This window comes from Mobula hypostoma, chromosome 31, assembly GCF_963921235.1.
Source record: "Mobula hypostoma chromosome 31, sMobHyp1.1, whole genome shotgun sequence".
NCBI classification, from domain to species: domain Eukaryota; kingdom Metazoa; phylum Chordata; class Chondrichthyes; order Myliobatiformes; family Myliobatidae; genus Mobula; species Mobula hypostoma.
In genome coordinates this window covers 6,840,582-6,853,318 of record NC_086127.1, presented here as the reverse complement: position 1 = coordinate 6,853,318, position 12,737 = coordinate 6,840,582, and the positions used below count along the sequence as shown (strand labels likewise).

Genomic DNA, 12,737 nt, shown 5'->3' with positions numbered 1-12,737 from the left:
GTCTTCCACTCACGCACCACTGCAGAACTGCAGACAGTCCTGGCTGGTTCTTGACGCACTGTGACACACCGTGCACTTCCAAGAGTGTCTGAATACCCAGTAGACTGCTGTATACACCCGTAGAGGGTTCCTCATACACTGAAGTCCCATTTACTCTTGGCAGTGTCCTGATACACTGAACCACTCTTGCCGTTAATATATTGACAAAACATCATGCCATGTGCCAGTCTGCTCTCATAATTCCATTCAAGTACTTCGCCTCTACTCCTTGCTGAATACTTTTATCCAAAAGTACATTTAATATCAGAGAAACGCACTCAATATACACCCGGAAATGCTTTTTCTTCACAGGCATCCACGAAAACAGAGGAGTGCCACAAAGAATGAATGACAGTTAAATGTTAGAACCCCAAAGTCCCCTGCCTCCCTCCCCTCCCTCCCACGCATAACGGGCCACAATCCCTCCTCCCCCCACCGGCAAGAAGAAAGCATCAACACCCACTACCAAGCACTCAAGCATGAGCAAAGACACAGACTTGCAGTACCCCAAAGACTACTCGTTCACCCGGTATTCGACATCCCACAGGCTCTCTCTCTCTCTCTCTCCCGCTAATAAGGGAGAAAGAGGTGTCTCCATTTCACAGCGGGAGGGGAGACATAACAAACAACTGGCTGGTTTACGATGTTAAAAGTCTGTTGTGTCACTTTTTCCAAGTTCTGTGCCCAAAGATCTCAGGTCTCTGAGCACACAGCCAAGGATCTTCCAGTTCCCACGTCAGATAGCAGCCAGTCATGAAACCCCGAGAGCAGGTCCCATTCCCGCAAAGAATTAAAGTCGGCGTGTAACTCCAGCTCAGGGTCTTGAAAAGAACCCTGAAAGGGAAAAATAGAGATATTAAAGATGGAAATAGAGCTGTTTCCGAAGATGCAAGCAAAGGGGTCGCCATTTAGCACCATCTTGACTGAGCTCAACCCTCCAAGGCTTTCCATTTTATTCTGTATTCTCTATATTCTCTATATCTGTCCTCTGCCCTTCAAAGTTCCTTACAGTTCACCCCTTCCCTCCCCCACCTCTGGAAGCCTATACCCCATCGACATTCTCTCCTTTCCGTAACTGCGATGAAGGGTAGCTTCATTATAACCATATTTAAACTACATTAACTTCCTGCTCTGCTACATTTGTTCAGCAAACAGAGCTAGACCTGTCCTTGCCTGTTATAACTATCTACATACTTTTTCCCCCAAAGTAACCTCTCCTCAATGCACTTTAAAAATTGCTCCCTCTCCATCTGTTAATATAAGGCAATTCATGTTTATTTTTGGGGAAGTTGAAATCCCTTACTGCTACAGCACTCTTATACTTCACAGCTCTATGTGACTTATCTACTCCTGTATCTCCTGCTGACCATACAGTGGTCTATGGTATAACTGAAGCGAAATGGTCACACCTTTTCTGCAAGGAAGCAACTAAGTTAATTTACAAATTGGCCTTCACTTCACAGTTAAACAGATGAACATTCTCTTTTTTTAAAAAAAAAAGTGGATTTCATTTTGATTGAGAAATCATCTCAGATTTGTTACTTGCAATTATACGTGTTGTTCATTCGGTTAATGACATCTAACTTGTGATTGGGGACTATGCGAAAACTAGTAATAAGGACGCCTGTTCACAAAATGTACAGAACTTATTATTTGCCATTTCAGAGGTAGAGATCAGGAGGGGAAGAAGAATGTCCCGTTCGTCCAAAGAAATCAGCGCCCAGGTTAAGAAAACCAAATTTCGCCACTGCTCACATTCCCAGTGTCCATGAAAATGCATTCACTTCCTAATGACCCCATTTGTTGGGCCCCTTTATCATCCATTCATGGTGATTGACCAGAGTTCTTTTAACCCTACTGATCGGAGGAAATAGCCGCCTCTGATCCCCCCTTGCTTGTCAGTTTCAAGTTATTTCACGGCTTCCATCCCTTGTTTTCTGGTCTCTATTTACAACACTGCAACACATCCCAACAGATGACCTGCTTATCGCCCAAACAATATATTGGACTGTCCAACGCATATCTCAGCCAAAATTCCTCACAATTTACAAACCCTTTTAACTCCCCCTGTTACAGGAACGTTTGCAAGCGAACTAGAGATGTCAATTGCTTGGCATATTCCATATGGAGTTTCTCAAAGAATTTATCCTGTGTCCTATCACATTGCGCCCCGCTTTCTGCGTGCCGAATAACAAACAGATTAATAAAGGAAATTCTGAGAAGAAGTTGAGGAGATTTCGGGCGTGGATGCTAGAGGTCAGATCCGGGGTCGCCAGCAAAGTTAAGATCAGTTTGAACTGAAGGAGCAGAGGGGTAATGTAAGCTTTTGGGTTGGAGCAGGTGACAGAGACCAGGAGATGTTGAGCAGCAGAAATAGTCTATGAAACGAAATTAAAGTTGCCAATTCAAACCATGACTGAGCAATGCCAGTGCAGAAAGGTGAGTGTGGTGCTGGGCAAAAGGGGCTTGTAGAGAGTTGGGGAACGGGTATGAATTTTTTCAGACAAGTTCAAGATGATGAACGATAAGGGAAAGAGACCATCAGAAAGCCAGAGCAGCCCATCAGGAAAGATTGTTATGAAAGAGGCGGCTGTAGAGATCGTGGAGTCATTAGTGATGATTTTTCAAGTTTCACCGGGGGTCAGAAACAGGCTGTGGAATGGAAAATCAGAAGTGTGCCTTTCAGTGGGCAGGGTAGGATAAAACGAAATATCAGGGCAGTTTTCACTTTCACTGCTCACTGAATATCGGATTGTGTCCGTCTGATATCTTGTTGGTCATACAGTTGTGTCCAATGCCCGTGAACTGAGTTTTATTATCCAGACTGTCATCCATAGTAGCTTTGAAATCTTGCAATATTAGTCAAAATCCAGTGGTGTTTTCAAGTCTCTCTCTCACACACACACACACAAAATGCTGTGGAACTCAGCAGGCCAGGCAGCATCTACGGAAATGAGTAGAGTCGACGTTTCACCCAAGACCCTTCACTCGTTTCCATGGATGCTGCCTAGCCTGCTGAGTTCGACCGAGGTGGGGGGGGAAGGGTGTCTGTGTGTGTGTGTGTGTGTGTGTGTGTGTGTGTGTGTGTGTTTGTGTGTGTTTTTCAGCATCTGCAGATTTTCTCTTCTTTGTGATTGGAGTTTTCAATGTTGTGTTTTTCACAAGTGTAGTGTGGTAATCATTTCATCCCTTTTCCCATGTAAGATGTTCAACAGAAACACAGGGAGACTCTGCGGGCACAAACTGAAACACTGAGAGTGAACACGATCCTGGGCGAGAAGGTGAAGGCTTTCCAGCTGGTTGATCGATACGCTGAGCTCACGGTCATTTCTACTGTTCGAGACCGGAGACTGGTGGAAGATGAGTTGCTGGCAAGAGGCAGAGACCACGAGGAGTGGAGAGAGAAACATCTCAATGGCGAGCTGGAAAAAATCCGGTCTGATCAGTTGTTCCAGAGCAGCTTTTCCCACAGTAAATCTAAATCTGGGAGTTCGGCAGCAGTGGCCGGAGCCCCAGCGATCGGGAAAACAACAATGGTACAAAAGATTGTTTATGACTGGGCCGCAGGGAAAATATACCAACAATTCCAGTTTGTCTTCAGTTTCAAGTTCCGGGATTTGAACTCCATCAACTGCAGAATAAACCTGAGGGAACTGATTCTGGATCAGTATCCTTACTTTGGGAATTTGCTGAGAGAGGTCTGGAAGAACCCAGAGGGATTGCTGTTTATATTTGATGGTTTGGATGAATTCAAGCACAAAATCGATTTTGCTGACAGTCGGAGAGATACAGAACCCAAGCACCAGTGTCCAGATCCCGAGTGGTGGTGTGAAGTGTCGGATATTGTGTACAGTTTAATCCAGGGCAAGCTGCTCCCAGGGTGTTCAGTGCTGGTGACCACCCGCCCCACTGTGTTACGTTTATTGGAAAAGGCAGAGATCAGTGTCTGGGCTGAAATCCTGGGATTTGTTGGTGAGGAACGGAAGGAATATTTCAACAGGCATTTTGAAGATCAGACGGTGGCGGCAGCTGTTTTCAAACACGTGAAGGAGAACGAGATCCTGTACACCATGAGCTACAACCCCTCCTACTGCTGGATCCTCGCTCTGGCACTGGGCCCCTTCTTCACAAAAAGAGACAGGGATCCACAGCAAGTTCCCAAGCCCGTCACCCAAATCTATTCCTACTATATTTACAACATCCTGAAAAACCACGGCCGTGAGATTGAGAGTCCCCGTGATGTGTTGCTCAGGGTTGGTCAAATGGCCTTCAGAGGAGTGTCCGAGAGGAAGATTGTGTTTACAGATGAAGATTTGATCAACTACAATCTGCAGCCTTCCCAGTTCCTGTCCGGGTTCCTGATGGAGCTTCTGGAGAGAGAGGATTCTGCCCGGTGTGTGGTGTACACATTCCCACACCTCATCATCCAGGAGTTTGTAGCTGCAGTCGCACAATTCCTGAATCCACATCCCGGGGATATCCTCAAATTCCTTACAAAAGCCCACAACTCGACAGATGGGCGATTTGAGGTATTTCTCCGTTTTGTTGCTGGTCTCTCCTCCCCAATGGCATCTCAGGGCTTGGAGGAGTTTCTGGGTCCATTTGTTCAACAAACAATCTGCCGGGTGATTGACTGGGTGAAGGAGGAGTTTAAACACCAGAGTGGAAACACAGAGAGTGAAGCTGGTAAAAGGAGCCTCCTGAGCACATTGCACTACCTGTTTGAGTCTCAGAATCCAGAACTGGCTCAGGCCGCACTGGGATCTGTGGAAACACTTTCATTCAGTGGAGTGACACTGACCCCGATTGACTGCGCGGTCCTGTCTCATATCATCGGACTCTGTGATTCAGTAAGTCACCTCGACCTGGTTCACTGCCACATTCAGTGTGAAGGAATCCAGCAGCTGGGACCCGGACTGCACAACTGCCCAGAGTTGAGGTAATTTGACTTATCTCTCACTCTGAACTGTGAAACTGTTCCATTGTGTTGTTTCAATGTAAAGGGATTTGGGTAAAACTGTAGTAACTGAGATTGTGAAGAACGGTGACAAATGCCCAAGGGATCAGTCGGTAATTCCTAAGGACGGGAGGAGACTGCGGTTCCTTGTAAAAGGATGTCGGACAATTCATCAGATCAGTGAACAACGGTCATTGGTCTAATGGTAGTAAGTCACAGGAGCGGCCATGTTTCTCGCTGTTTCTGACATGTCCATTGACAATGTTCCTTCTCACTGTCACCAACACCCAGACCGACACCCCCTGCCCTTCCCCATGTGTGACCATCCCCTTGCAGCGATCTGCTCACTCCCAGATACCTTGTCCAAATGTGGGCATCTTCTCTCCCGATTGTGGAACTCAATTCTGTCCAACCCCTGCCTTGCAATTTATGTCCGCACCCCTTCCCTTTGTGGGATCATCTTTTCCCAACGCTATATTCCTGTGGGGTCCCTCCCTTCCCCATCCCCCTTCCTCCTGTCCGATCTCCCTACTCATTCCTCATCCTCCTGGGGGAATCTCTTTTCCCCATCGCCTCACCTCCTATGGGACCCTTCCACCATCTCCGTGGGCATTTTCCCACTTACAGCTACTCCTCACTGTGGGGCTTCTCCCATCCTTTAACTCTGCTTTTTCTCCAGTCCGGAACATTCCCCTAACCGTCCGGGAGTGAAACAGAATGTGGGGAGTTTACAGGGTCACACTGACAGACTAAATTACTGAGATTTGGTTAGTACCCTGGAGCTGGGCACTGAGGGACATTGACGGTGATGGGAACTCCGATCAGTGATGTATTGAAGAGTTTAATGTTTCCTGAAATATCCCAGTGATGAAATTCTCTCAGACCCACGGTTTGAATCACTGTTTTCATCAAGTTGTTTGTGTTTAGACTTGCGTGGAATAAACTGGAAGATTCAGGAGTGAAACTGGTGTCTGAGGCTTTGAGGAACCCGGAGTGTAAAATACAGAAACTGTGGTAAGTACCAGACTTTGGAAGATTGTGTTTACAGTCACTGGCTGTCTGACACTGAACATTCATAAGAGTTGCTGGTGAACGCAGCAGGCCAGGCAGCATCTCTAGGAAGAGGTACAGTCGACGTTTTGGGCCGAGACCCTTCGTCAGGACTAACTGAAGGAAGAGCTAGTAAGAGATTTGAAAGTGGGAGGGAGAGGGGGAGGGGGAAAAAGCACAGAGGTCTCAAAGCTGTCCACTTCTTTTTGGATTTCAGACCTAACCAATTCCCCTCTACCACCACTTTGCTCCGTCTAGCTGAATTAGTCCTTACTCTTAATAATTTCTCCTTTGGTTCCTCCCACTTCCTCCAAACTAAAGGTGTAGCTATGGGCACCCGTATGGGTCCTAGCTATGCCTGCCTTTTTGTTGGCTTTGTGGAACGATATATGTTCCGTGCCTATTCTGGTATCCGTCTCCCACTTTTCCTTCGCTACATCGACGACTGCTGCTTCCTGCACACATGCTGAGCTCGTTGACTTTATTAACTTTGCTTCCAACTTTCACCCTGCCCTCATGTTTACCTGGTCCATTTCTCACACCTCCCTCTCCTTTCTAGATCTTTCTGTCTCTATCTCTGGAGACAGCTTATCTACTGATGTCTACTATAAGCCTACTGACTCTCACAGCTATCTGGACTATTCCTCTTCTCACCCTGTCTCTTGCAAAAACGCCATCCCCTTCTCGCAATTCCTCCGTCTCCGCCGCATCTGCTCTCAGGATGAGGCTTTTCATTCCAGGATGAAGGAGATGTCCTTTTTTAAAGAAAGGGGCTTCCCTTCCCCCACCATCAACTCTGCTCTCAAACGCATCTCCCCCATTTCACGCACATCTGCTCTCACCTCATCCTCCCGCCACCCCACTAGGAATAGGGTTCCCCTGGTCCTCACCTACCACACCACCAGCCTCTGGGTCCAACATATTATTCTCTGTAACTTCCGCCATCTCCAACGGGATCCCACCACTAAGCACATCTTTCCCTCCCCCCATCTCTGCTTTCCGCAGGGATCGCTCCCTACACAACTCCCTTGTCCATTCATCCCCCTCATCCTTCTCCACTGTTCTCTCTCCTGGCACTTATCCGTGTAAGCGGAACAAGTGCTACACATGCCCTTACACTTCCTCCCTTACCACCATTCAGGGCCCCAGACAGTCCTTCCAGGTGAGGTGACACTTCACCTGTGAGTCGACTGGGGTGATATACTGCGTCTGGTGCTCCCGATGTGGACTTCTATATATTGGTGAGACCCGACACAGACTGGGAGACCGTTTCGCTGAACATCTACGCTCTGTCCGCCAGAGAAAGCAGGATCTCCCAGTGGCCACACTTTTTAATTCCACGTCCCATTCCCATTCTGATATGTCTATCCACGGCCTCCTCTACTGTAAAGATGAAGCCACACTCAGGTTGAAGGAACAACACCTTATATTCTGCCTGGGTAGCCTCCAACCTGATGGCATGAATATTGACTTCTCAAACTTCCGCTAATGCCCCACCTTCCCCTCGTACCCCATCCGTTATTTATTTATATACACACATTCTTTCTCTCACTCTCCTTTTTCTCTCCCTGTCCCTTTCACTATACCCCTTGCCCATCCTCTGGATTTCCCCCCCCCTCCCCCTTTTCCTTCTCCCTGGGCCTCCTGTCCCATGATCCTCTCATATCCCTTTTGCCAATCACCTGTCCAGCTCTTGACTCCATCCCTCCCCGTCCTGTCTTCTCCTATCATTTCAGATCTCCCCCTCCCCCTCCCACTTTCAAATCTCTTACTAGCTCTTCCTTCAGTTAGTCCTGACGAAGGGTCTCGGCCCGAAACGTCGACTGTACCTCTTGCTAGAGATGCTGCCTGGCCTGCTGCGTTCACCAGCAACTTTGATGTGTGTTGCTTGAAATTCCAGCATCTGCAGATTTCCTCGCGTTGACACTGGACATTAACGTGATCAGTAATTGTGTTACAGATAAACACCGGGGATTTGTACCGTCTCCCGTCTCCCTGTGTCCTTCACCCTCACTCTCTCTCATCTCCAGGCTGAACTGTGTCGGTCTCACAGAATCTGGTGTTAAAGATCTCACCTCATCTCTCAGTACAAACCGATCACTGACTGAGCTGGACCTGAGTGATAATAAACTGGGAGATTCAGGAGTAAAACTATTATCTGAGGCTCTGAGTAACCAGAAGAGTAAAATACAGAAACTGGGGTAAGTACCAGACTGTGGGAGATTGTATTTACAATCACTGGGTGTCGGACACTGAACATTCATGTGATCAGTAATTGTGTTACTGATAAACACTGGGGATTTGTACTGTTTCATGTCTCTTTGTGTCTTTCACTCTGACTCTCTCTCTCTTCTCTAGGCTGAACCATGTTGGTCTCACAGATTCTGGTGCTGAGGATCTCACCTCATCTCTCAGTGCAATCCAATCACTGACGGTGCTGAACCTGGGACTGAACTCGCTCACAGACCAATCTGTTCCCGCTCTCCGCAGCCTCATACAGACCCTCCCGAGTCTGGAACGGGTTGTGTAAGTGTTTGTGTTGATCTTCAATGTGATAAAATATCAGCGGATCTGCGGGTTTTCTGGTGATATTTGTCTGTGAGTGTTGTTGAAACATTAACCCCAGTCCCCTGGTACTGACACTGTTGTGTAATCTGTTTATTTCCTCTTCATTCTTCCGTCTGTTTCAGGCTGGACTTGGATCGGTTCAGTGAGACCGGGAGGGAGGAACTGAGATCTCTGCAGGAATACTGGCCCAGACTGAGAGTGATCCTGTGAAAATTGGGGAGTGTGAACAACACCCCACCACCACGGGATGGAGACATCTTGGCCGAAATCCCGGCCTCACTTGGAACAGCGCCCTCTCCTTTAACGGCTGCTCACCAGGTTTAATTCCCAACAGTGGTGACGGAAATTCCTGCGCAGTGACGTCAGAGCCCGTTCCACCGCCAGGTAGCTCTGCCTCCAGTCCAGCGGCCGCTGTTCCCGCCAGATGTGCGGGTCCGAGTGCTCCCCCTAGTGAGGCCCTGGGGAATTACACAGGCAGGAAGAGCCTGGGGGTGGGGGACGGGCTCAGTCTGGGACTCCAGTGTCCCGGGATGGGGGGAGAATCCTTCCACTCACTTTGCTGAGGAGAGGTACATTTCTTCAGTCTGGCCGATAGAATGATGGCAACTTGACAACTACCTCAGTGTGACCCTGGATCTGCAGCGATCTCGGACACTGCCCTGAAGAGCGATTTTATTGTCATTGCTTCCCCGATGCAGAGTGAGACAGCGAGAAACGGGACTGAATATTCAACCTGTCGCTCGGTAATTGTGTGTGGCTGTGTGTGATGCCGGGGCATCTATCTATTCGCGCACCTTAGCAGGTCACCCAACGATTACCGTACATCAGTCGTGAGGAAATCAATAAACCACAGTGACTCCGTGTCTTGGTGCCGGACATGAGCCTACTTAAGGAGAAACAGTGACCCGAGGTTGCTGCTGCCCTGTTCAATATCACAGTGGTTCAGAGCTCCCCTCACTCTCACAGCCGCGCCTCACTTCCAAGCCGAGTGAGGTCGCTCTCGGGGAATCTGGTGTCCGTGATCTCGTCCCTCGCCGACACCGCACTCTCCTCGTTTCCCCCACCTCCCCACGGCCTCCTCTCCACCCTGCCCACGCGTACGCCCCAGTAAACCCGCCACGCTCTCCTCTCTACCTCATCCCAGGGAAAAATAACCACAACAAGTCCATCAGACACAGAAGCAGAATGAGGCCGTTCAGCCCATCGAGTCTGCTCCGCCGTTCCATCACGGCTGATCCCGGATCCCACTCCACTCCATACACCTGCCTCCTTGCCTTATCCTCGGATGCCCTGACCGATAGGAAACGATTAACTTCCTCCTTAAATATTCAAAGGGACTTGGACTCCACCACGGTCTGTGGCAGAGCATTCCACAGATTCACTACCCTTTGGCTAAAAAAAAATCCTCCTTATCTCTGTTCTAAAAGTTCTCCCCCCAATATAGAGGCTGTGCCCTCTAGTTCTGGATACCCCCACTACAGGAAACATGCTCTCCACATCCACCCCACCCAATTGCCCACCATTGAGAACATCTACTATAAACGCTGCCTGGGCAGGGCGAAAAGCATTATCAGGGATGCATCTCACCCTAACCACGGACTTTTTACTCTCCTCCCATCCGGTAGGCGCTACAGGAGCCTCCGCTCCCGCACCAGCAGGCACAGGAAGAGCTTCTTCCCTGAGGCTGTGACCCTGCTGAACCTCTCATCACAGCACTAAGCAATATTGCACCCGTATTGTACTGTCTCAGTACTTTCATATTTGTGTGCTGTAACACTTACTTCTAACTCGCAGTTATTTTGTAAATACTGTAACACTATTCTTTTGCACTTCTGGTTAGATGCTCATTGCATTTCATTGGCTTTGTATCTGTACTCGGCACAATGACAATAAAGTTGAATCTAATCTAATCTAACAAGGGGAATTGAGTATAGGAGCAAAGAGGTCCTTCTGCAGCTGTACAGGGCCCTGGTGAGACCACACCTGGAGTACTGTGTGCAGTTTTGGTCTCCAAATTTGAGGAAGGACATTCTTGCTATTGAGGGAGTGCAGCGTAGGTTCACAAGGTTAATTCCCGGGATGGCAGGACTGTCATATGTCGAAAGATTGGAGCGACTGGGCTTGTATACACTGGAATTTAGAGGGATGAGAGGGGATCTTATTGAAACATGTAAGATTATTAAGGGGTTGGACACGCTGCAGGCAGGAAGCATGTTCCCACTGATGGGTGAGTCCAGAACCAGAGGCCACAGTCTAAGAATAAGGGGTAGGCCATTTAGAATGGAGTTGAGGAAAAACTTTTTCACCCAGAGAGTGGTGGATGTATGGAATGCTCTGCCCCAGAAGGCAGTGGAGGCCAAGTCTCTGGATGCTTTCAAGAAAGAGATGGATAGAGCTCTCAAAGATGGCGGAGTGAAGGGATATGGGGAGAAGGCAGGAACTGGATACTGATAGTGGATGATCAGCCATGATCACAGTGAACGGCGGTGCTGGCTCGAAGGGCCAAATGGCCTACTCCTGCACCTATTGTCTATTGTCTATTGTTCTGGGTCCCTTCAACGTACAATATGTTTCAACGAGCAGCCCCCGCATTCTTCTAAATTCCAGTGAGTGCAGGCCCAAGACTGCCAATCGCTCCTCCTGTGTTAACCCCTTCATCCCCGTGACCCTCCTCCGGACTCTGCAATGACAACACATCCTCTCTAAGATATGGGCCCAAAACTGTTGACAGCACTCTAAGTGCCGCCTCTCTCGCGTCTAATGAAGGCTCAGCATTATCTCTTTGCTTTTATATCCTATTCCCCTTGAAATGAAAGCCAGCATTGCACTTGCCTTCTACCCCAACCTCCAGGCTCTCCTCTCTTCCCCAACCCCTGGGCTCTCCACTGTACACCACCCACCGGTCTCTCCTCTCCACCAAACCCCGAGTGCCCCTCTCTACCTTAACTCCAAAGTTCTCCTCTCCAACCTATCCCCACGCTATTCTCTGTATCTCACCCACCCCTGGGTTCTCCTCTCTACAACACTCCAAACGTTCTTCTCTCTCTCTCTCTCTCTCTCTCTCTCTCTCTCTCTCTCTCTCTCCATCCCCCTCTCCCTCCCCCTCTCCCTCCCCCTCCCTCTCCCTCTCCCTCTCCCTCTCCCTCTCCCTCTCCCTCTCCCTCTCCCTCTCCCTCTCCCTCTCCCTCTCCCTCTCCCTCTCCCTCTCCCCCTCTCTCCCTCTCCCCCTCTCCCCCTCTCCCCCTCTCTCCCTCTCTCCCTCTCTCCCTCTCTCCCTCTCCCCCTCTCCCCCTCTCCCCCTCTCCCCCTCTCCCCCTCTCCCCCTCTCCCCCTCTCCCCCTCTCCCCCTCTCCCCCTCTCCCCCTCTCCCCATCAAGGGTGTGTCCTCCCATCCTGTGAGAGGTTAGCCTTGGCGCTCACGTCAGATGCATCCACGTATACAGCTGAAGGACCGGTTGGGTTTGGATGATTGAGAACTGAAGAGCTTCTTGAACTCCTCAACAGTGTCGTCCGCGGGTTCGTGTCCGTGAGCAAACACGCACATTGTCGCGGAGCTCAGAGGTTCACCACTTACTGATGGTCAAATAGAGGCTGCCGTGTTCGCGATTCCATGCACCTTTGGTATACGTACCACCAGATCAGTGTTGGTCCACCTCGCCGTCCAGTGCATTTGCCGTCAGTTCCGACACCAATATGGTGACACGCATGGTGCCGAGATTATTCAGCTGAATCTCTGCACTGGCACTGACTGCCCTGACTCTCCCATCCGCACAAGGTCACTGGCTCACTGCGAGCCCAGACATCGAACCGATACGCCCAGATTCCACGTGGTACATTTAACTGTTGTCCACCATAGGTAGCCAGGGAGTTTACTGGTGTGTTCATAACCGCTGTCTAGGGAATCCCAAACCCGCCACTCCGAGCGCGATCGCCTAGGATGCATCGGGAAAGCTTTACAGCATCACCAACTCTCCACAAAACAAACATCAGGACAGTCTCCTCAATCACCTTACCCTGCAGGGCATTTTATCCGCATTCCACCAGTACGCCTCCATGGCCGTTTTAACACACAAACTGTGCTATGTTTATACGAACAGACGCAGTACTTGCCAATGCCCTCAGC

The 12,737-nt window shown here is 49.3% G+C and overlaps 1 protein-coding gene across 1 annotated transcript in view; it reads left to right on the top strand.

Annotated features, from left to right (window-relative positions):
• The window catches only part of LOC134339993 (NACHT, LRR and PYD domains-containing protein 3-like), a 37,848-nt gene extending 27,418 nt beyond the window's left edge, over positions 1-10,430 (top strand). The window contains exons 3-7 of the mRNA XM_063036834.1: positions 3,244-4,978; positions 5,924-6,010; positions 8,077-8,247; positions 8,405-8,572; positions 8,737-10,430. Coding sequence (XP_062892904.1) covers positions 3,244-4,978; positions 5,924-6,010; positions 8,077-8,247; positions 8,405-8,572; positions 8,737-8,824 — 2,249 coding nt within the window. The 3' untranslated portion in view covers positions 8,825-10,430. The remainder of the gene's footprint in view (positions 1-3,243; positions 4,979-5,923; positions 6,011-8,076; positions 8,248-8,404; positions 8,573-8,736) is intronic.
• The last annotated feature ends 2,307 nt before the right edge of the window (positions 10,431-12,737 follow it).